The sequence below is a fragment of the Ambystoma mexicanum genome, chromosome 6p (genome assembly GCF_040938575.1).
Source record: "Ambystoma mexicanum isolate Mex_15411 chromosome 6p, UKY_AmexF1_1, whole genome shotgun sequence".
In the NCBI taxonomy this organism is placed as follows: Eukaryota; Metazoa; Chordata; class Amphibia; order Caudata; family Ambystomatidae; genus Ambystoma; species Ambystoma mexicanum.
Window position 1 is genome coordinate 1,210,005,929 of NC_090935.1, and position 25,043 is coordinate 1,210,030,971.

Consider the following 25,043-nt stretch of genomic DNA (forward strand, 5'->3'; position numbering starts at 1 on the left):
GCGAATCATTAAATGAATCTATCATGCAGAATAGGACATAATACCTCTAGCAAGAGGCTGAAAAGCAACAGATGTATGCTATATCAAGATCAGACACTGCTACAATTGCAATTGCCTTGAGGAAGCACAGCATGGGTGAAACCTGCATTGGCTAAATAGTGGTCAGGTTAAGAAGTGGTCTGGAAAGATGAACATTAAAGTTATAAACATGATCAACTATGTAATTATTGTCTAATCATTTGTATCAAGGGCCAGGAAGTGACTATACAGTTTGATTTATGGAAGTGAAATCATCATGAATTATGTTGTATTGCTTTCTATGTATCACCAGATGAAGTAAATCATTTTTCATTTCTCGAAGTTCTTGTGACACTATTGTCATCTGAAATTATTTACCAACTGGAATGGAATTAGTTCACAATATTTGATAAATTGAATGTTTTGGTGAAAAAGAGGAATTTGAATGCAAGTACCAGGATTCTTGTTGAGTAGAGCGCATGAGGCTTGGAGATTATTTGCTTTACTAGACTTGTGACTTGATGTCATTGGGGTTTAGATGACATGTCTAGGGTTTCTTTTCTCATGCCAGACTCATACTCAAGATCACATCTTAGAGCTAGTGGCACATCACAAAGAGCTCGAACCCTTTCATAATAAGGTCGGAATGAAATGCCTCCTTGCCAACGTTTCTTTGTAGCCCTTCATGTTATATTCCTCCCGCTTCCGAGGCCCTCATTATTAATATGGCAGTAACGTAGAAACCGGTGCTATTTGTAAATATTGCCTTTTGTTGACAACCAGCTGATAATGGGCATGGGGGAATTACTGCATCTGGTATTTCATAGAAACAGCGCAAGCAATAATAACTTTTTCTGTCTTCTTGGCCGACCAAATCTTTTTTGCCTGCCCCCTTCAATTCAGCGTTCCCTGGGGTTCCGCTCTGGGTACACTGCTTTATCTCAACTTGTCCATTCCTTCAACTATCCTGTCACATTTATGGCGATGACTCTCAAATCTTCCTGGCCTTCTCCTCTTTCACCGATTCTCTCCACTGCAATGCCTCTGCCTCTGCCCGTCTTTCAGCTGTCCAGATACGGATGCACCAACACCTTCTCCATCTTAATGCAACTAAAACGGAAGTCCTGTTCTTTCCTGCGTCTCTTATCTCTCCGTACCCTACCACTGCCTCCTCTTTACCCTTTCCCTCCTTCCGTTTTCCACTTCGGCTCTCTCCCTCTCTTTTTCTACACATAATTCCAAAACGGCTGGCATCTAATACATCCCTGCCTTATGATATTTGCTGCGCTTGTGCCTTTCTTTGCGTGCTGCTAAACTTCTCATCACTTCTCTCATCTTTTCTCCCCTTGACTACGGTTCTGTCCTTCTTATTGGCCTCCCTGCTTCCCAACGTGCTCCCCTCCGTTCAGTCAATAATGCTTCCATTCAATCGCTGTTTTCTCTAGCCCCTCGTGCTCCTCCTTCTGCTTCTCTTGCCTCACACTGCCTCCTCTCTTTTGACTCTCGTGTTCGTCATCATTTTATCAATATTGTGTTCTAATATCTTCCTGCCCTTGCCCCTCCGCCCGAACACTCAGCCCTAATTACTTTCTAGTCTTATTCCTGCTGGCTTCAGTCTGAATCATTACACCTACTATCAGTTCCCAAACCTCCTTCTGCTACCTCTCGTCTCTGCTAATTATCTTTATTCGCCCCCAAGTTTTGCTACTCTCTTCCTCACACTGTTTGCTCCTCCACTTCCCTTCGCATCTTTCGTACCCACTTGAAAACCCGTTTATTAACACGCACCTAATGTCTCCTTGTCTGTGGATTCATTCCCTGGCATTCTCACCTATTCTTTGTACAGTTCTTTAGTGCAAGACTCTATATGTTCCAATACAATACAAAATACCAATACCGCTGTTCATGAGATCAAATAGCTCATGTTGTAACTTCAATGTTTAACTCTACCTTGTAGGTGGAGGGCAAACATTTAAAAACTCCTCTAAAAAGAACGTTTTTTTCCTATACTTAAGGGAAGCTCAGCCACTTCCTGTCAATGCTGCAAAAAAGGTTTTTGTTGTGGACAATCAAAGGGTGTAAAAATATGGTTATCTCTCTCTGCTATTCCAATATTTGTATTTGTATTTGTATTTATTTTATTTATAACGCGCAGCCAGGCCCAAGGGCATACGGGCGCATAAGTTAGATCTGGTTACAATTGCAGTTGAAGGCATTCAATAGGGTTACGTTACATTGCAGTTACAAGTGGGTACAAACTTAGTCATGCAGATGCATATATACATAGTCTAGTATAATTATATTAATTACCCAAGTGTATAGTGACAGTTGATCATACTAGGTTCAGGCAGTTAGGCTGTCATAGAGTCCATGTTGTGAAGCCAGCGTTTAGTGTTATGTTTAAATAGGTTAAATGACGGTTCTGCTCGCAAAAGTGCAGGTATTGTGTTCCATAATTTGGAGGCTTGTACAGGGAAGCTAGCACCGCCCGAGTTGTGAAGTTTAAATCTCGGTATGGACATAGTGTTAGCTTGTGCTGCTCTAAGTGGTCTTGATGAAGTGTGAGGTGTAAGTTGGTTGGTGAGGTAGGCTGGTGCAAGGTTGGCCCTGGCTTTATGTGTGAGGGCAAGAGTTTTAAGGGATATTCTGTGCTTGACTGGAAGCCAGTGTAGCTTGCGTCTGGTCTCCGAAATGTGCGTTTTTTTGGGGATGTTGAGGGCAGCTCTAATGGCATTATTTTGAATTACTTGTAGTTTGTTGATATTCTTGTAGCTAGTGCCTAAGTAAAGGGCATTACAATAGTCTATCTTGGAAAGGACTAATGCTCTGGCAAGAGTAATGCAATTGGGTGAGGAGATGAATGGCCTACATGCAGTGATCAACTTACAGGTGTAAGCGGCTGATGATGCTACTGCATTAGTTTGTTTGGACAAGGATAAGGTGGCATCGATGTAGACCCCAAGGGTTTTAGTGTTATTTGACACGGGGATGAGATTGCCATCAATGGTGAAGGAGTTAAATGCAGGATTGAGCTTTTTGAGTTTGGCGTGAGTGCCAAGCATGATCAACTCGTTTTTTTCGTCATTAAGACATAGTCCGTGAAGTGCCATCCAAGCTTGAATTACTGAGTAGATTTTATTAAGGGTTTTGCTGTCTGTTTCATAGTTCCCCGAGATAGGAATGAGTATCTGGGTGTCGTCCGCGTAATTGGTATACGTGACACCCAGATAGTCAAGGATATCAAAGAGAGGCTTTGTGAATATATTATAGAGTGTCGGGGACACGCAAGAGCCTTGCGGGACTCCGCAGGGTACTGGAGAGGGTTCAGCAGAATCAGTGGGAGAGAAGACCCTCATGGTTCTATTCTCCAAGAAGGAGCTGATCCAGGCTGTGGCTGCGTCTGAGAAGTGTGCTGCAGTTTTCAAGTGGTGGCAGAGTGTTTGATGGTTGACCAGGTCAAAAGCTGCTGACAGATCAAGCAATAAGAGGAGTGCAAGTTTACCATTGTCTTTCAGGATTTGGATCTGGGTAGTGAGATCTATTAATGCAGTTTCCGTACCGTGTCTTGGTCGGAAACCTGACTGCCTAAGTCCTAGGAGATTGTTTGATTCTAAGTAGGCCTGTATTTGTAAGTAGGCTGCTCTATCCAATATTTTTAATAAGAAAGGTACAGTTGTTATCGGTCTATAGTTAGACGGGTTGGCTGGATCAAGAGTAGGTTTTTTTAGGAGTGGGATGACCCACGCATCTTTTAGGTTATCAGGCACTACTCCCGTTTTGAAGGAGGCATTGATGAGGTTGGTTATGAATGGTGCCAGGTCGTGCGCAGCAGCTTTGATGATCGGGGCAGGGCAGGCATCACCTTGGCAATTTGAAGGCTTAAGTTTCCTGATGATGTTTTCTACTTCCCAGATTGAGAGGGGTGAGAAGCTGAAAGGTTTACAAGTTGATTTGAAGGTAGGTGATTTGTTAGGTAATTGTTTGTAGTCCGGATCAGCAAGTAGCAGGGATTTTTTTACGTTGATTTTAGATTGTAGGCGAGCTATTTTATCTAATAAGGCCTTCTGAATATTACTACACCATAGTACATCTGTAACACATTTGTCTATGGGGGCAATGGGGATTCAAGTTCTTTCAAAATCTTGAAGAGTTCCTTTGTGTTGGATTCCGCTTGTGTAATCCTTTTGTTATATGTGTCCTTTTTAGCAATAAAGATAGCTTCTTTGTAACTAGCGGAGGCAAGGGTTAGTTCAGTCTTATTGGAGACTGTGGGATGTTTCTTCCAATGTGACTCTGCGGTTCTCTTAGCTTTACGTAATTCTATTAGTTGTGGCGTGAACCAAGTGTTGAGGTGACGCTGTGGTTTGGGTTTCCGCAATTTTAGTGGGGCAATGGTGTTCAGTGCTTTAAGTATAGCCTGGTTGTAGATGTCCACTAGGACTGTAGGGTCGACCTCTGGGTCGATATTGTTCAGGATGGGGAGTAGTATGGGTAAGAGTTTGTCAGGTGTGATATCTTTCTTATTTCTCGTGCTGGTAGCTGGGGCAATGATTGGCGCCGGGTGAGGTGTATTGGCTTTGATAGAGAAGGTTATTATGTGATGATCAGACCAAATGCATGGGTCATTGGATAGGAGGTCAATAGGGCAGTTGAGGTGAGTGATCCAGTCCAGTGTTCTGCCTTTGATGTGAGTGGGCTCGTGAATAATGTGCGTGTGACCCAAATCCGATAGGGTGTTAGCTAGGTCATGGGCGTTAGTGTCTTTAGGGTCATTGAAACCAAGATTAAGGTCTCCAAGTAAAATCGTTTGAGAGTTGGGTTTGGTGTCTATGGTTATGAGTGATGCGATGTCCTCTATAAAGGAGGACATATAATGCACAATTCACCCTTTTGTGGATTTAAATACATTATGACAGTCGTGGTATTAACTACGTAGAATCAATTTCCATCGGTAGATTGTAAAGGTTTTAAAGATTATAGTCTTAAACATGCTAGCATATACAAAAGTTTGAAAACAAAAATGTGGGAAAGGGTTTGAAATACTTAAGCAATCATTACAAATAATTAGGGTAAAGGCATTGTGGTTCAGGGGAAAATTGAGTGGTGTCGAGTCATGTCAATATTAAAAGAAACACAATTTTTAACAAAGGGCAGAAGGACGCGCAGGTTTGGAGGAAGTATGGTCTGCATGGCAAAATCAGGGCAACCAGGGATGTCCCTCTGCTGCAATGTAACAGTAAAACACGACTTAAAGATGGAGAGCATTAATCAGGGGTAAGGAGAGAGGATAAGACGTGGGTGTGTCGGGAAGGCAGCAAAAGGAAAAGCACTCAAAACATAACATGAACAAATAAATGCAGCCAAAAAAATAAATATTTTCAAACTTAAATGTTTTTAACTTAAAGGCATTGCAATGCAAAGTATTTTAAAAGGTGTAATATTGGACTTTACATTTCAGCATTGTATGTTCAAACGTTGGCGCTTTAACCCAAACGTCACAGTTTCGAACTAAAGCTCTTTAACTGTCAGAGCTGAGCCCTTAATTTTCTCTGTATCAATTTGGTTCTCTCACCTGAAACGTAGTGAAACAATAATAATAATAATAATAATAATAATAATGATTATTATTATTATTATTATTATTATTAAGTAGTTTTATAGAGAACAACATGCCTCAGTGTGCACAAATAACAGGAGACAGAACGCACAAACATAAAAGCGGGTAGTCGGGGTCACAGGTATGTAAGCATCAGATAATCTGGGTTATTCAGAAGATCCAAGAAAAAGAGTCTAATCTTTGGAGTTAAAAAGAAAGGTCTTAATAGCTTTTTTAAGAGGCCTGGGATAGTTCTCGTTTTTCTTTCTTACGTTTGTGTCTTGGCTGATGTAATTTATCAAGGCCATTTGAGCAAAGAGAACATGTGGCCGGTGCCTTCTATAGCCTCTTCATCAGGTATATAGATGCTTCCCTGCCAGACATTTATTTGCTAATATTAGCATTTTGTAAGAGATGCAACGGTGGACCGGCAACCGATGAAAAGATCTCCGGGCCTGAGTAACATGGTCAGTTCTTGACAGTCCACATACCGCTCTAACGGCCCCATTTTGGGCCACCTGTAGCATCTTCAAGTGACTTATGGAGGTGGCTACGAGGAGACAATTACAATAGTCTATTCTCGAGTTCACAAGGGCTGTGGCCACCATAGATAAGTGGGCAGGTGATAGGCAAGGTTTGATCTGCCCAATTAATTTCGTTGTGAGGCTTTGATATGCATCACATATCTGTTCATGTTAGGTTTGAGTCCAAATGTACTTCAAGCGTTTTCACCCAAGGGCTCACATGAATGACACAATCAGCTATTTCAAATTGGCTGTACCTAGCCTCTAACTTTCTCAAACGTTGACTGGAGCCTACCAACATGAATTCGGTCTTGCTGCTATTTAAAGACAGGGGTTTGGTGTTCATCCATCCCTGAATCATGTATGTTTGATTAATTAACCATGTGTCCATCTCATAGTCACCCATCAGCTCAAAGACCACCTGGGTGTCGTTGGCATAGTTGGTATATTTAATGCCGACACTGCCCAGGAGGTCAAAGAGTGGGCGGGTGTACAGATTGAACAAAGACGGAGAGAGACATGCCCTTTGTGGAACTCCACAAGTCAATAATTCCAGAGGTGCCTGAAAACCCTCAGACGCCACTCTAGCCATCCTTGGCCTCAAGAAAGATACCACCCAGAATAGAGCATGCTTGGAACAATTTGCAATTTTTTCCAACCTCTCGAGGAGCAAGGTATGATCAAAATGATCAAATGCTACCGAGAGGTTGAGAAGCATTAATAAGGCCACCATACCAGAGTCCACAGTGTTGACCAGGTTTGTTCTTAAATCAAGCATAGCGGTTTCTGTGCCATGCATAGCACGGAAACCTGATTGCATCTTACCTAAAAGGCCATATTTGTTCATATGGTTCTGAAGCTGCAGGTATGCCGCCCTATCCAGAATTTTTTATAAAAACGGGACGCTGATAATAGGGTGGTAGTTGCCCACTACCCCAGGGTATAGGGTTTCCTTTTTCAGGATAGGTGTAATCCATACATCTTTAAGAATGAGGGGAACCACTGATGAGGCAAATGAGGAATGTGTAATCGTAGTAACATGAGGGGGCCAGACAGCCAATAGCATTCTGAATTATGCTGGCTGTGCACACATCGCCAATACAAACAGAAGACTTCAAACTTTTGACGATATTTAAAATGGTCGTCCTCAGATATATGTTTGAAGCAGAACTAGAGATAAATTAGGATGTGTATTTGGGCACTTCAAATTATTGAACACATTGATTCCCGTATGAGATGAATTTATGTGGTGTGCTTCAATGGTAGCTCGATGAGAGGGTATTACCCGAATTGTTCGTTTACAATTGTTCGAATGACACAATTGTTCGAATAATAGGGGTCCTAATTGACCTTCTGCACAATTGACCGTATGGTAATTTTAATATATATTATGGGTTGGGTTGGTGTAATAATAATATAAGGGGATTGGGAGGGGTTGGATTGTGTGGGGGCTGTGGAGGGTTTCCCCCGCATATATATCCTAATTGACCGTTTAAATTCGGTGAATTGTGCAGAAGGTCAATTGTTATTCGAACAATTGACATTCGAACAATTCGTATACAACCAATGAGAGTTCCTTTTAGTCGTGAAGCCATGCTGAATTTCAGTACACCGTATGTCGCTTTTTTCTATAACAGGGTGGGTGCTAATTTTCCCTCAAAATCCTTGAGAACAGAGAACAGTTCTCTTTGGCTTGATTTCGCTGTAAGGATCCTATTTTCAAAATGATTTATTTTCATTGTAACAATTGAGTTTTTATATTTTGCTGCAGCAGCACGATATAAAGCACGATTCTCCTGACAAGGTCATTTGCGCCATGTCCTCTAACACTGCCTTTTTTTCCTTCTAAATTCTGTTATGTCCTTAGAGAACTAAGTTTTGCCAAAGGTCTCTGTTTAAATCTTTTTTGTAGTGGTAGGTGCCAAAGTATCTATAACTGAGGAAGTTATTTTTAGAAATTGTTCTACGTGGATACACGCGTCATTGGTCGGGACAAGATTTTTTTATCAATAGACAGGCTAGGTCTGCAAAGTCTTCCGGGCAGACCCTGCAAGTGTGTTTCTTATTTTAGATTCTGTCCTTGGCTAGCTATTTTTTTGTTTCAATTTTGTAGAAGTAAACGTGAAAAAGTTGTCAGGAAGTGATCTGTCCAAGGACTAGTGGAGACAACCAGGAGAGTAGTAAAAAAAGTATAGGTTAGTACCCAGTCTAGAACATCGCACCTTCAAACACTTGTGTATAGGCACGTTAAAAATGCCATATATCATATCACTTCATGTCCCTCTTTATATGTAGGGTTCTTAACCAACTGGGCAATCCCGAATGCCTGGAGATCAGTAAGAACGGAATCTGCTTTTGGACCATTCTTATGATAAGCCCAAAGGTTGAAATCGTCTATAATTAATGTGAATGACAACGTCTTAATAACATCTCCTAATAACGTAGGAAGTTGTTCATCAAATAATGGTGTGTTCATCGGTGGTCGGTAGAGAACAAGAATGATAATAGTTGTGTTGTGGTCAGTGCTAAATTTAATTAGAGTATATTCACTATTGTCTAAAGTAGATAGTGTATGTATGCACATTAAACACATTTCTCAGGATAATAGCGGTACCACCGCCTTTGTCTTGCAAGCGGTCTGTTCTAATGATGCTATGTCCTGAGAGTATGGCAAGGAGGGAGGTATGATTAGTGCTATCATTGAGCCAAGTTACAGTTAGACAAAAAATGTCAAGGTCTAGGCTCACGATCAAGTCTGCCACCTCTGTGACGTGTTTAACAATCGAATGAGTGTTTAATAATGCAATTTGTATACCATCTGTGTTAAGTCAATGCGGAGTAGGAACCCTTTTATTAATATCATAAGCATGATATGATAAAGGGCTCAAAATGGGGTCCTCCTGGGCTCTGGGACCATCCTGCATGACTGAAGACGTTTCTATGGTCTGTACACCATAGGATTGACCTAATTCAGGTGTACTTCGCCCCAGTATGTCTGTTGCTGAGTCTGGACTTATGCTGTTAAGTTCTTTATTAGTGATAGGGGTGTTATGGGTGTTCAGAATAGTATTGCATGTGCTGTTAGGTGATTATAAAATGTATATGACACCATACAACGCTTCACTATGTCCTTGTGAGGAGTATGTTTATAGGGCATTTTTGCATCACTGGAGCCAGTTCCTAAGTTTCTCCTAGCCATTTTAATGGCTTCTAAGGGATGCGTGGAAAAAAGAAAATAACTGAGGTCAAGAATGTTAATAGTAGACTAAAGTAGGGTTATCACCTACCTTCAGGGGAGGCAGCACTGAAGCACAGTCAGCACAGTCACTTCTGCAGCAGATACTCAAATATCTGCTAGCCCTAGTATGATCAAACACTAATAACACGCAACCTGTCTAAGAGGTGTTTTCTTAACTGTGATCTTTGGGCCCTTGCGGGTATGTCTACAAGGCATCCAAAGCTGAAGAGTGATGGACGGAAGGTTTGGACTGATTCATAACCATTGGCACTGCCCTAGGCAACCGTCCAAACCATTTTTGCTCAGCCGTCCGGGCCATGACAGAAGGGGAAAGGCCATATGCAAAGCAGGCTTACCAAAAAGGGGCAACTCCCCCTTGCTGCTAGGTTACATCCTTGCTACATAAGAGCACAAGAAACCAGGTGTATTTTCTAACTTTCATTTTCGAAATTCAATCTTTAAACCTATTTGAAAAATATTGCACATAGATTTCCAGAAATACAGCGTGACCCATTTCAGAAAGTCTTCATCCTTTGATGCCATCCTAGCAGATTTTTCATATTGAAGCAGACTTCCAGAAATGCCACATGGGCTAATGGTACTAATCACACGGATTATGCCCATTCGAATATACGGCAAAGTCACAAGGAAGGCCAAACGATTTAATGATAGGTGTTATTATTACACAGTTTAGTGTTGCTAGGCAGGATAGCTTGCTGGGATGGTTGCGTCAGAATCCCAACCTATGGATGCATGTTGCATGCAGATGTCTCGGGGAAGTGCTACACTCCCTGAGCTACCTTAAAATGTATGAAGCCGTATCACCTTGGCATCCCTTGTTATTGCCAACCTAGTCCATTCCTCTGCTCCTCTACAGTTACAAATGTGGGGGGCAGGGGGTCACCTTGCCTTTGTTCACCACACAGGTCTGATGTCGCCTATGGCTCTTCAGGATGTGAGAGTGAAAGCTATAGCTCACTTCTGTTCATATTTTTCTAAGGTTGGATGGTTAATGCAAGTCACCATGGGATCGTCGCCGACTGAATCGCTTGTCGCTGCAGGCAACATATTTGTGGGACAGGTAAGTCATGGAGTATGTGTTTACCGTGCTGTTGCACTCACTGTTGTCTCCATGGATTACACATGGTTCACTGTTATATTGGTAGAACATTGCTCATTTGAGCACTCTCCTTACAGTTCCATCATTGGTATCTAGGGGGCGACATAGAGCAGCGTTGCTTCTCGTTTACCCAACTACAATAGAGCGTCGTTCAACTTTTCACAATGTGGTGATATATTTTCTCACTGAACACACTATTAAACCGAATTGGCAAGGCCATGACTAATAGAAAGACTGCACTCTGGGTTGCACTGACATTTCTTGTATTTTTCTCCGGACACGTCAACCAATTAACTGAGCATCCATAACAAGACATCAGGTTTATCGTGAATACCGAAGCAGTGTCGCAGAGTATGAGTCGCGTATGGTCCTAATGTGCAACAGTGCATGTACTTGCTACATCTGTGCAAAAAAAAGCTGTTCCTCAAACACAAAACAACTTAGTGTTCATGCTACTGCAAAGAGGAGCAACTTGATGGAGGAGTTCTCCAAATGCTTGTAGCACCTGTTATGTGACGTCATGCGATTTCCCAGCCATTCAGGGAATACCACATTCAACTCCCAGTGCTTTGGCCTCTAGTCAAACCAAATCCCCTCTTCCCCCTTCAACCTTATCCCGATCTGGATCTATGTTGAAATACCAAATAAAACTACAGAGGCCAAAAACACCGAATTTTGTGACTCAGATACCCAATGTGTTTGAACGTTTTTGTGCATTTTCTTTTTTAAATGCAGGGGGGAGACCGCCTACATACTGCCACCTTAATGTATTGCCGAAACCAACCTCCATCTATTTATTTGAAAAATGTGGGAAAATCCCGCATTTTTTGGGCACAAAATATTAGTTGTTTTTGGCCTCTGCATTTTTGGATTCGTTTTTCTCAGGCAATACCTCCCCATCTCACATCCCCCACCCCATGCAGAAACATACCTCACCTCCAGGCGGCTTCTCACTACGTCCGCTCACCTTCCTTGTTCCGAACAGGGCCGAAAGGGAGAAGAGACTAAGGCCGTCATTACAACTCAGGCGTTAAGGGTTTAACGGCACCGTTGGCGCCGTTAACCCTTAACGCCTGATTACAAGTGTTCCTTTGCGGGTTGGTGTTTAATGACTGCTTTTAGCAGGCGTTAAAAATCCAACCCGCAAAGGGACTTTGGAGCTAATTACGGCACAGTAATTTACGGTGCCGTAATTAGCGCCTTCCCCATTTCCATTATGCCCTATGGGGGCAAAAATGGGAATGGGGAAGGGCAAATGGTGAATGGGGAATTACCGCCCCACTCACCTTGGAATGGGGCGGTAATTCCGCCATCCACCATGGCGGAATCGTAACCTTAGCGGCATGGACCATGGTGCTAATAGCATCATGGTCCTCCGCCAAGGTTGTAATGAGGGCCTAAGAGTAGGTCCCTTCTGTCTTTGCGCATGGCAGCCATTTTGTTTTGTAGTTTTTTCACTTGAGAGATGGCAACAGTGTGGTTTTTCAACTCAAAACCAAAATCTGTTAGCTAAATATCTAAAGCCCTGGATGAGGGTGCATTGCCAGTCAGGTTTAATTAAATTTTAAGTTCATAAATGGCTCACAAATTATGCTGTGGTCATTGAGCTACAGCCTCCAGGGTCGTTGTCATCTTTCCAAAAAACTTTCAATATACAAATGAACCTCACTTCTTCTGTGATGTTTAGAAACATTTTTTAACCAAATATTTAGATGCCCAAATACCTGTGCAATGAAAGAAAATGGCTTCTTAGGGTAGCTTTTGTAAGTAAGCCTTAAGAATTAACTGTAAACACTGCACGTTGGAGACAAAGCTCGAAAGCCTTTCAGTCCTTAGTGGCCAAGAAGCATTAACACTTGATGTAGAGGAATTGGCGTGGTTGTAATGGTGTGGCGGTAATATCCTCACTGCTCATTGCAATGTAATATTCATCACAAAAAAGATGCCATGTTCTTGCCACTAGTGGGCATGGCGTTTTTTGGCCAACCACCAGAAATCAATAGCTAAAGAACGGCAAAGGGGACATTTCCTAGTGTTATCGCCTTGCAACAAATGCATGGCTATTGGTTAATGATTGGGTAGGTGGTGGTGCGCATGCGCTGGAAGGAGAAATGTCCTAATTGCGATTTCTCTTCAGCGCACCTTCCTGTTATACAAACACACCCAGTGACGCATGCTCTTTCATTTCAGACAGAGTCGCCTCTTCTGATTCGTCCATACCTAGAATATCTCACGAAGGCGGAGATACATTCAATCATGGTGTCAGGGTTCGCCTCCATTGCCGGAAGTGTCCTGGGCGCATACATTTCCTTTGGGGTAAGACCATAAAACATATGTCTGTGATTTTGTCACTATTTTCCTTCTCTGTCAAAAGGTAAACAGGATTCTTGCATAGTGTCCAACGGATGTTGATATCATGGATGTTGAAAGAACAAACTGTTGTTATGTTATGTTAAGTCATTTATAAACTATGACATACCAAGCCACCTCTTAGTGCTAAGCAACACTACACCAACTTGCAGCATGATATCCTCCTTATACTGAAAAGAGATACATTCTACGAGTTAGAGAAAACAAGCAGAGAAGAGAGGTCATTTTAAGATGATGCTTGAAGATTCCAACGGATCAATTTTCTTTGGCGTTAAAGGTTGAGCGTTCCAGCGCACGACGCAAAATATCTAAAGTTGCTGCCTCCAGAGCATGTCCTCTTGTTCACTGTAAAATAAGTCAGTAGCTCATTAGACAACCTTACTTGGCAAGTAGGATGCGCCAATATGAATTAGTCTTGCACAAATTGCACCCCTTGTCTTTTTATAGCTTTCCATACCATAAAAAGTGCCTTGAATCGCACCCTCAATGGCATGCGCTGACAGTGCAACTCGTGTAGTGCAGGAGTATTGTGCTCACTATGCCCAAGATTGAGGACTTGTCCAAATGCTGCAATCAGTACGTGCTGCACATTTTCACAAAACCTTTTTAAACCTCTTTTGAATTTTCTTTAAAGGAATTACCTTAAAGTAGCTATGACGATTTTAGGCCCACCTCATCTCTACCTTCTCTCCTAACTTTCAGTGTTATGCGGATGACACTCAGCTCTCCTTAAGGCTCCCCTCAGCCTCCTCTCCTCTCTCGCTCATTCCTGAGTGTCTATCTGAAATTCACGAATGGTGTGCCTCCAACAATCTCTTCCTTAATGCTGGTAAGACTGAGATCCTTCTCACTGGGACCCTGGGTCCCGTTTTCCCTCTTTCACTGTGGCCGCCCTCCTTGGGCCCTCTTCCTGTGTCTTCCTGCGAGGCAAAAAACCTTGGTGTCATCTTCGACTCCACCATCTCCTTCTCTCCTCACATCACCGACCTCTCCAAGTAGTGCCACTACCAGCTGCACCTCCTCACTTTCCCCCAGAAGCTCACTGTTTCCAGAGCCCTGGTTCTCTCTAGGCTGGACTACTGCAACAGCCTCTATGTAAATCTACCTTCCTCTACTCTTCGCCCTCATCAACTAATCCAGAAGAGGACTGTGAGACTTGTCCTTGGCCTCAAGCCCAGGGATCGTATCTCTCCAGCCCTGAAATCTCTCCACTGGCTACCGGTGACTGCAAGGATCAAGATCAAGACCCTCTGCATTGTCCACAAGGCTTTCTGGGGCCGAGGACCACACTACATCTAACTCTCTCTTCCAAAGCATCTTCCTTCTCAAGCCCTCCACTCATCCATCTCCAACTCTCTGAGGTTCAGACGCTTCTCCAGACAGAGAGTGGGTGTATATCTCTCTTCTCGGCTGGTACCTCCCTCTGGAACAGCCTCCCTGCCTCTCTCAAACTTGAGTAGAACCGCCTAAGCTTCCGGAAGCAACTCAAGACCTTCCTTTTCGCTTCTGCTTTCTCTCTCTCTGTCCCCTGCTGATGTTCTTGTCTGCTACGCTAGCGGGTTACCTGGCCACCCACTGAACCTTAATGGGCACCAGGCTCCCTCATGACCAGTAGCCCCATGCACTGCCTCTGGACTTACTGCGGACGTAGGGATGGTATCTGCAACCCTATAGTCCCCTGCCTCCTTGCACTTACTTAGAGCGGGCCACCTAGCCGCACTAGTTACTACCGACTGCTGCAATTGTATTTGCTGCTGTCCCCTCTTGCTTCTCCACTCTTTTTGCCTGCTTACTCTCTGTTCTCTCCTCCTATCCCTTTCTCTCTTTTCCTATCTCCTCCCCTCCTCCCCTTACTTTCTTCTATGCACCTACTCTATTAGAATTGTCCCTGGACCTGGTATGATAGCAACCTCGTCTGTCTTCTCCCCCCCTCTCCTTAGTTGTCCCCCCCCCGTCAGCACTATCTGAAATGTCGTCAGGCCTAGTGCGATAGTTGCTTGTTTTGTTCCTCCCCTCCCTTTCTGCACCCCTCTCTCTCAACTTTTGTTTTTCTCTGGCTCTACCAGAAATGTCGTCAGGCATAGTACGATAGTCGCCTGTCTGTTTCCATTTCCTTCCCACTTCCCCCTCCCTTCCTTCACTATCTGAAATGTCGTCAGGCCAAGTACGATAGTTAATTTCACATCTTTACTGTTCATGGCCTGCAAGAATGTCATTGTATTTTCCCTTGTTCCCTCCCTTGACTTGAAGCGCTTTGAAACACATTGTGTATTGGCGCTATATAAATAAAATATCATAAAAAAACTATTATAAACCTACTTGAGCTTTGCCTAAAAGCCCCACCCCTGATCCCCTGGCACTTCTCCTCTCCCTTCCCCCTTGCACTTGCACGATCTGAATGACACTAGGCCTAGTAAGATCATCTGTTTTGTCCTCCCTCTGTCTCCCCTTCATTGTCTTGTCGCGCCTATAAACACTTGTGTGCAGGCGCGTTATAAATGACTAATATCATATCATATAGGACGGTGAAGGGAAGATTTACATTACAATACTTTTGTGCAGTTTTGACCACTTTTATTAAAACGGCCTTAATCAGTCGGACTTAAAATTGTTTATTCCCAGAGCGAAAGAAATGCTGCTTCCACAAAATGTCAGAAAAGATTTATTTTTGTTCAAAATGTAGACTTTAACGTTATAAAATGGAATGTTCAGGAGAAAGCTTTGTTAATGATAATCCGGCTCTGTGTGGTGTGGCATTTAAGTGCGTGTATGTCAACTGAACTGACGCTGTACACCACTCCCACACTTATCGACAATATTGACGTGAATAGGTTCAATTTAGGATTAAAAACAAGTTGTTTCAGAAAGTCAGGTCTACGTATAGGATCGGCCTTGCCCTGTTTTCCTGCCTTTCCACGCATTCCCTGGAGTGGTCAAAGGTCCATTCAGTGGATAGCTGCCCATGTTCTGTACAGTGCAGCTCGAAGGCTTTTTTTCACAAAATGGACGCTCCCAAAGTGCAGCAGTTGACTGAGTTTATGCTCATCTTTCATGTTCATTTCATTGTATAGTGCACACAGCCAACTGAGTTATTTCCAGGCACTACAGCTTCCGGGTAAGGTTGTAAATCATGTAGGTAGATGCATAGATCGACAGCAAATGAGGGTCAACAGGCCTACGAAGCCGCTGAATTACCAGCATCACCATCTAGCTAGGAACCCATCATGAGTATAATGCTAACGGTAAAAACATGTCTTATTTTAATTTGTAAAATTGGCTTTTGTGTAAGTTGCTCTGCCAGGCGTCTCCTTACAATCCCTTGGATAATCTCAAATTTAATTTGTTAGTGAGAGGCCATAGCCATGTGGCCATTCAAGTTGTCCCGTGGATGTCGCAAGTCACTGGATTCGGATGGTGGAAGAGCCTAACCGTCAACAAAAACAGTAAACAATGAAGTGACTCCAGGACTCAGCGCCATCAAGTTTGTATCTACTTGATTTTAATGAACAATCACACAATTCATTAAAGCCCATGTGCGATTACACGTGTTTCGGCTCCCTTGAGCCTTTTTCAAGTCTGGCCCGCGGATGAGATGACCAATCCATAAGACTTGTCTCAGTAGTAATAGCGGGGCCAAATCCCCAGGTCAAATAAAGTCTGATTCCGAGTAGCAAAAAACTTGCTTGCCGACGCGTGTTAAAGTTTTTTGCTACTCTGAATCAGACTTTATTTGACCTGGGGATTTGGCCCCGCTATTACTACTGAGACAAGTCTTATGGATTGGTCATCTCATCCGCGGCCCAGACTTGAAAAAGGCTCAAGGGAGCCGAAACACGTGTAATCGCACATGGGCTTTAATGAATTGTGTGATTGTTCATTAAAATCAAGTAGATACAAACTTGATGGCACTGAGTCCTGGAGTCACTTCATGTTTTAATGTCTTATTTTAAATTCTGTCCTATTTTTAAATAATACATATTTCCCACTTGCGGTATTCTATTTACTCCATGCCTGAAATATCTCATTGAATCCTAAAAATGAGGTGGAATTTGAAAAATACGAAGTATTTGAAAACCACATGTTATTACTGTTACCCAAGGCCCTGGGTCACACTTGTAGGTTTCCTCCTACACAATGATTGCTCTGGTGTGTCTGTTCTTGGCCATGTGTCTGTGTGGAATGGCTACTTTAAGTCACTCCGTGGAATGCAGGCTGCTCGGGCAGAGCATTACCCTGCCTACCCATGACATGTCTCATCTCATCAGGGCCGGTCTTACACCAGATTGCACCCCAGCCGGGAAGCATCGTTGGTGCCTGCCCAACATATGACAACAAAAAAGGTTGTTTTCACTCTCCGGTGAGGTTCAATTACACAGCTCGTTTAAGGTGACCTGTCATCGCCCCAAGCACTTAGAGCGTGTGAGACTGCACCGAGATTCGGGTTGACGTACTGACTCGGCCACTACTGCTGCTTCACCTCAGCAATGAATGCAAAACCTTCACCAGATGCGGACACGCATGCCTGGCTGCACACTGCCTTTGTCTGAAGGTGTTTGAAGTGGGTCGTCTCTCGGCTTGGGGAACTTGCTTGCCAGATTTCTGTCATCCATTTGTGCGAAGAGGTAAAAACTGCTATTCATTTTTTGTGCTCTACTTGTGAATCTAAAGGGACAAACGCACAAGTCACTTGGAGGGGAAGGTCAACTGGACTGTGGAAGGTATACAAAGCTTGGAACCAGAGTGCGCCCCCCCGGCCTTAGTTTGTAAACATGTTTGGGAGTTCCAGACTCCAGAGGGGCAGCACCGGGGTGACGGATGCCCCACTCTGGAGAGCCACACTGCTGGTTTTCCTCCCTTCCCCCCACTGTGGGACTTACACTATGTAATTGGAGGAAGAGTTGGTTCCTGGCTACCTGCATTGACTACAGCAACCAGAATTCCCTGAGGCCACATTTGGTATTAACTAGCGACACCTGAGCAGACTGCATCCCTGAAGATTGCAAGAGGCATGAAAGCGCTTGGAGGAGAAGATCAACTGGACTGTGGAGGGTATATTAAGTGGGGAACCAAAGTGCACCCCTCACCCCCCCACCCCTAGTTTGAAAACATGTTTGAGAGTTTCGGACTCCAGAGGGGCAGCACCGGGGTGACCCATGCCCCACTCTGGAGAGCCACACTGCTGGTTTTCCTCCCTCCCACCCACTGTGAGATTTACACTATGTAATTGGAGGGAGAGTTGGTTCCTGGCTACCTGCATTGACTACAGCAACCAGAATTCCTGAGACCACATTTGGTATTAACTATCAACACCTGAACAGACTGCCTCCCTGAAGATTGCAGGAGCTATGAAAGCGCTTGGAGGAGAAGATCAGATGGACTGTGGATGGTATACTAATCTGGGAACCAGAGTGCGCCCCTCACCCCTCCATATATATATTCAATGAAAAAACTTTGTTAAAGGGACGTTATGGTTAAGTTGCACTAATGAAAACCTATGAAATTCAGTAAAAAAACGTTGTTAAAAGGACGTTATGGTTACAAGTAAAATCGAAAAACCCCTGAAATTTGCCAGTTATGGTAAGCTAAGCAATCATAACTCACGCCACCACCATGCACTGCTAAGACTAACACCCAGGACATCAAAGATGACATCACAAATATCATTGATGACATCACTGTAATTCATGTACCTACATTATTAAAAACAAAGGGGGTGTCTGGGAATCTCTCCACCAGCACGAACACAGCCCAATTACCTGTTCTTGGGTGAATAACCACTGGGAGAGACTCTACCAAGTCTTTAGCTCACTGTCCCTTTCACAGAGAAGAAATGTCCCCGCATATCAGCCTTTGTCCTGCCCATGGGCAGTCCATCGCTGAAATTCTAGGCAATTCTCCTCTGAACAAGAGTACCCACAGTAACCCCATACACGTGTTTCAGCCTTGTTGGGCATCATCAGTGAGGTGAAACTGTGCCTCTCTAAGAACAGTGAGCAAGGGGTCCGCGTCTGGATCGCCCTGGTAACTTTGGGTGAGACCCAAAGTTAATTTATGCAAAACAAAGGGGGGTCTGGGAATCTCTCCACCAGCACGAACACAACCCAATGACCCGTTCTTGGGTGAATAACCCCTGGGAGAGACTCTACGAAGTCTTTAGCTCACTGTCCCTTTCACAGAGAAGAAATTTCCCCGCATATCAGCCTTTGTCCTGCCCTGGGGCAGTCCAGCGCGGAAATGCTAGGCAATTCTCCTCTGAACAAGAGTACCAACAGTAACCCCATACACGTGTTTCAGCCTTGTTGGGCATCATCAGTGAGGTGAAACTGTGCCTCTCTAAGAACAGTGAGCAAGGGGTCCACGTCTGGATCGCCCTGGTAACTTAGGGTGAGACCCAAAGTTAATTTATGCAAAACAAAGGGGGTCTGGGAATCTCTCCAGCAGCACGAACACAGCCCAATGACCTGTTCTTGGGTGAATAACTCCTGGGAGAGAGTCTATCAAGTCTTTAGCTCACTGTCCCTTTCACAGAGAAGACATTTCCCATATATCAGCCTTTGTCCTGCCCAAGGGCAGTCCAGCGCCGAAATGCTAGGCAATTCTCCTCTGAACAAGAGTACCAACAGTAACCCCATACACATGTTTCAGCCTTGTTGGGCATCATCAGTGAGATGCAACTGTGCCTCTCTAAGAACAGTGAGCAAGGGGTCCGTGTCTGGATCGCCCTGGTAACTTTGGGTGAGACCCAAAGTTAATTTATGCAAAACAAAGGGGGGTCTGGGAATCTCTCCACCAGCACGAACACAGCCCAATGACCCGTTCTTGGGTGAATAACCCCTGGGAGAGACTCTACCAAGTCTTTAGCTCACTGTCCCTTTCACAGAGAAGAAATGTCCCCGCATATCAGCCTTTGTCCTGCCCTGGGGAAGTCCAGCGCGGAAATGCTAGGCAATTCTCCTCTGAACAAGAGTACCAACAGTAACCCCATACACGTGTTTCAGCCTTGTTGGGCATCATCAGTGAGGTGAAACTGTGCCTCTCTAAGAACAGTGAGCAAGGGGTCCACGTCTGGATCGCCCTGGTAACTTAGGGTGAGACCCAAAGTTAATTTATGCAAAACAAAGGGGGTCTGGGAATCTCTCCAGCAGCACGAACACAGCCCAATGACCTGTTCTTGGGTGAATAACTCATGGGAGAGATTCTATCAAGTCTTTAGCTCACTGTCCCTTTCACAGAGAAGACATTTCCCATATATCAGCCTTTGTCCTGCCCAGGGGCAGTCCAGCGCCGAAATGCTAGGCAATTCTCCTCTGAACAAGAGTACCAACAGTAACCCCATACACATGTTTCAGCCTTGTTGGGCATCATCAGTGAGATGCAACTGTGCCTCTATAAGAACAGTGAGCAAGGTGTCCACGTCTAGATCGCCCTGGTAACTTAGGGTGAGACCCAAAGTTAATTTATGCAAAACAAAGGGGGGTCTGGGAATCTCTCCACCAGCACGAACACAGCACAATGACCTGTTCTTGAGTGAATAACCCCTGGGAGAGACTCTACCAAGTCTTTAGCTCACTGTCAATTTCACAGAGAAGGAATTTCCCCGCATATCAGCCTTTGTCCTGCCCAGGGGCTGTCCAGCGCCAAAATGCTAGGGAAATCTCCTCTGAACAAGAGTACCAACAGTAACCCCATACACGTGTTTCAGCCTTCAGGACTGAGAAAATTCCACCAAACTTTAGAAAACCATTTATATCTAGATCCAAAATCGTTTTGCCAAATGTTGTGCAGATTCGTCAAATTACACCACATTTATATGCCTTTACAATATTTTGGGACCCCCTCTAATTTTGCCCCCTCTTGACAGAATCCCACAAAACTTTGCAAAACCATTCAGGATTGGTTCTAGAATAAAATTGCAAAATGACATGCAGTTTCATTGGATGGCGCAAAAGTTATAACCCCTCCAAAAACTGCTTTTCCCCAACCCTGTAATGCAGAAATAGGTACAGATGTCTTAGGACATCTGAATTGTCGCGAACACCACAGCACTGCCTCAGGACATCTGGAGTGTTTGCTTACTTTTCGGGGGTGAAATAACACGTTTTTGTCTTCTTATGGCCATATCCAATACAATCCTTATCCCCCCCAGAACCCCAGAGATTGTTTGTTGAGTTTGACAAGTGAAATGCTGCTTTTTTAAAAAGGTTTTCACTTTGCTGTCCGCGGACCCCAAAAAAGTCTGCGAATCCAAGATGGCGGGCGCTTCAGGAAAACCGATGCATTTCACGTTTTCTCACCAGCCAATCGGCAGCCGCGTCCCGATGTCCGTGGACCACGCAAAAGTCTGCGAATGTTCTGGCCAATCGGGGGCCAGTCCGCCGACAGTATAGCCAATCTGAGGCCAGACCGCAGACCGAACAAGGAAGTGTGTCCGCAGAGCGGACATAGATATCACTAATATTTTTGCCTCAAAGTTTGATCATTTAAAAAAAAAACTACTGGACGGATTTACACCAAATTAACAAAAGCACGCTTTCGGGACCAAGCCGCCACACCTGCCACAAATTTGGTGAAAATCTGTCCAGCGGTTTCGGCTGTAGGCGTGAGCAAATTTATTTCCTATTTTCTCTATGGCAAAAAAGAAATTTTGGGACCCCCCAAAAACATTCAGAGTGGGCCATATACTTTTTTTGCAAATTATGGTGAGGATTCGTCCTGGGGGAGCGAAGTTATAAGCCTCCCAAAAAGTGCTTGTCCTTTGAGATGAGCAGCTTAACCATAAATACATGGCCGGTACCGCAGGCCATGCAATATATATAAATATATATATACACAAACATTTGTAAACACGTTCATTGCAACATAGAAAAAATACGCACACTGACTGTAAATTAAAATTACACAAAATCTTGACAAACGCTTTTCAATTTCATTCCTAATCCACCACCTCATGTCTACCGAATTGTAGCAAATGTGTATGTACTTGATAGGACATAATTCAATTTCAAATGGTCCAGTTTACAATGATACTTTGTATCATGCAAATACAATTCATCAACAACAATCCTTTGTACTAATTCTATTAAAATAGGTCATCTGACCATGATACTAGTCTCAACTTGTTCCGACAAATAACCCTGTGTTACTTTCTCTTCGGGGTCTCGTCTTCGTTTGGGCATTGAATTTTAATTGTGAAAACATATATTGGATGCAACAATTATTTCCTTTCTCCCTATATATACACATATCACATCAACAAATATCACTAGTTTTCTCTCTTGAAGAGTCTCATACATTTAGAGGAAACATTTTACATGACCAACAGAATTGATTGCAGTATTCAGCTACATCTTGTCTCTGGGCCTAATCCATATAAAACATGGTGCTGTGTCCCTTTGCCAACATGAGTTTCTTTTTTCGATGTGATATTTGCCAAAAAATTTACATTGAAATAATATCAACTTTTTTAAATGTTCGCAGTGTACCCTGAAGCCGCTCCCTCCCCTATATTTATCGAACTTCTCTTACCCCATCCCCACCATTTTTATCCACTTAAATCCCCTCCGCCTGTCATTTTTCAGTAAAAATAAAATCAAAAAAATTGTGGGGATGAATAAACGCAATGTCATAAAACATATTCAAATTCATAAATCTACTATTTGTCAGACCCTAAGGACAAAGGGAGATGTATTTATAATTCATAACATGTATCTCCAAGCTTATTAATGCATCATTTACCTCAGGCACTATTCCAAGTAATCTTAAGGATTCCTGGGACCTTCCTCTTCTGAAAAAACAAACTCTCGACCCTGCTATACCTACAAACCAAAGACCAATCACAACAGTGCCGTTCCTCCTTAAGATACTAGACAAGACATACTTACAGATTCAGTGATTTCTGGAACAGAACAAACTCCTGTGTGTCCTGCAATCAGGATTCAGACCTCAGCACGGTATTGAAACGGCACTCATCGACCTTAAAGCCCAGGTTGACGAGTTTCCTTGATCTCTAAGCAGCGTTTGACCTGGTGGACCAGACTGTCCTTTGCAATCACTTAGAATCGGCTGTACACTTCTCACAACACGCCATAACGTGGATCCAATGTTTCTTGAGCGAAAGAACTATGAGAGTCTTCTCTACCTGAGAAGCAGCCGATCCTATCCCCATTTCATGTGGTGTCCCCCAGGGCTCTTGCGTCTCCCCCACTCTGTTTAACATAGTCACCAGGCCTCTCTTTGATGAGCTGGATTGTCTTGGTGTCACCTACACTAACTATGCAGATTACACTCAGATTCACTTCCCACTTTAGAGGGGATTACAATCAGGATTTGGCCTTGGTGAATAGGATATACCTCATCCAGGCATGCATGGCACTCCATGGCCTATGCCTCAATGATGAGAACACTGAGATCATCATCCTGGGGACCCCATCCCACCCAATATTAACAAACTGGGCCATAAATATACCTCCTTTAACATAGACGGCAACACAATTAAGGTGATGACACTAGGTTTTTACCTTGACTCTGGTCTCACCCTGACAATACAAGTAAATGCTATGGCATCTGCCACGGCTTAAACGTGTAAACTGATTAGATTAGCCAAACCCTTCCTCTCTTCAAGTAGCTGTACCACATTGGCAAGAGCACTTGTGCTATCTAAGCTGGACTATTGTAACGCTCTTTACATTGGTGCCAACAAATATATCACTAAGAAAATACAATTACTCCAAAACAATGCTTTAAGAGCGGCGTTGGGAATTTCCAAAAGAGATCACATCTCATCAGTGAGGAGAAATAATAACTGGCTATCTACTCTTGATAAAATCAAACTTAAAACGGCCTCTCTAACCTTCAAAGACCTCAACAATGCAGCATCCCCATAGCTCACTAAGAGGTTTAATAAAAGAACGTCTATCCGACCCACAAGATCAACTTACACCAACTGCTTGACAGTTCCACCATTCAAACGAGTGACCATTGGGGGAAATAGCTTCCCTGTCAAAGCTGCCCTAACTATGGAACTCCCTGACTCCACCCCTGAGGGAAAACCAAACATACCGACACTTCAGGTGTAACATTATCAATTGGCTTAAATCCAATGATATCTAAATCCAGACAAGGGAGAGAAGGGCCTCTAACCCTTCCCAACAGCCCCTACTTTACCTGACTGCCGTCCTACTTATTGTATACTCCTGCTAACTCTGCTATGCCCTATAATACCACCTGTACACTGTATACCTTAATTGGGAATATGTCATTCTGTTAATTTCTCTGTACTGCACTATGTAACTTTGTAAGCCCCCCACTTCAATTTGTAAAATGTAAACTTGTAAATTTCCACTGTACTATACTATGGAATCTTGTTAGCTACTTACCTTAACATGTAAGATGTACATTTGTACATTCTACTGTACTATACTTTATAACCTTGTAAGTTTAAAATATCCTTTGTCTCCACGCCCTGATACCTCCGGGCCTGGCGCGCGCTACAAATAAATGAACAAACAAACATAGGAAACCTTGTACCTTGCTTGGTGATTTTCATTTAAAACTCTTATCGGAGTTGAGACAGGTTACTCCTCTGTTTATGAAAAGAAATGACTAAATTGCCACCTAATCGGAATACATATGATTTGCTCATTTTCTGAACACATTTGAATAGAATTTATTACCAAATGTTTTAAGAGGTTTATGCGCTCGCTTCATGCTCGCTTGACCACTAATTCCGATTAAATGTACTTCAAAATGATTTTCAGCGTGGAAACACACAGTGCCTTAAATAAGACGCAAGAATTATGCAGCCTGGAAAACTACATTGACAAAAAAGTTCTATATCTTGAGTTGTCTGCCATATTGGTTACGTCATCAAAGGATTCTGCGCTGAAGCGTCACAGCATCATAGGTCCTAAATGAAGAATACGACTTAAAAAAACTAGACCTGCACTTTTATTTCTCTAAACAAATGTTTGGCCTGCTTACCGCCAGCACCCCAACTCACATATATTGCCAATTGCAGGCAGTTCTTATATATAGAAAACTTTAGTTTATCATATCGACAGTGAGCACTGTTCTTCGTGGTCATTTACTCCATCTATTGCAGTGCCTACACTGTACCCCCACAATTGGTTTCTTATCTCCAATTTTTAATTCTACATCCTCACCACATGGGCCCTTCTG

At 43.3% G+C, this 25,043-nt stretch overlaps 1 protein-coding gene across 1 annotated transcript in view; it reads left to right on the top strand.

The window, feature by feature from the left end:
• SLC28A3 (solute carrier family 28 member 3) overlaps positions 1-25,043 on the top strand; it is a 666,148-nt gene that overhangs the window by 517,284 nt on the left and 123,821 nt on the right. Inside the window, exons 10-11 of the mRNA XM_069625863.1 lie at positions 10,377-10,457; positions 12,687-12,812. Coding sequence (XP_069481964.1) covers positions 10,377-10,457; positions 12,687-12,812 — 207 coding nt within the window. The remainder of the gene's footprint in view (positions 1-10,376; positions 10,458-12,686; positions 12,813-25,043) is intronic.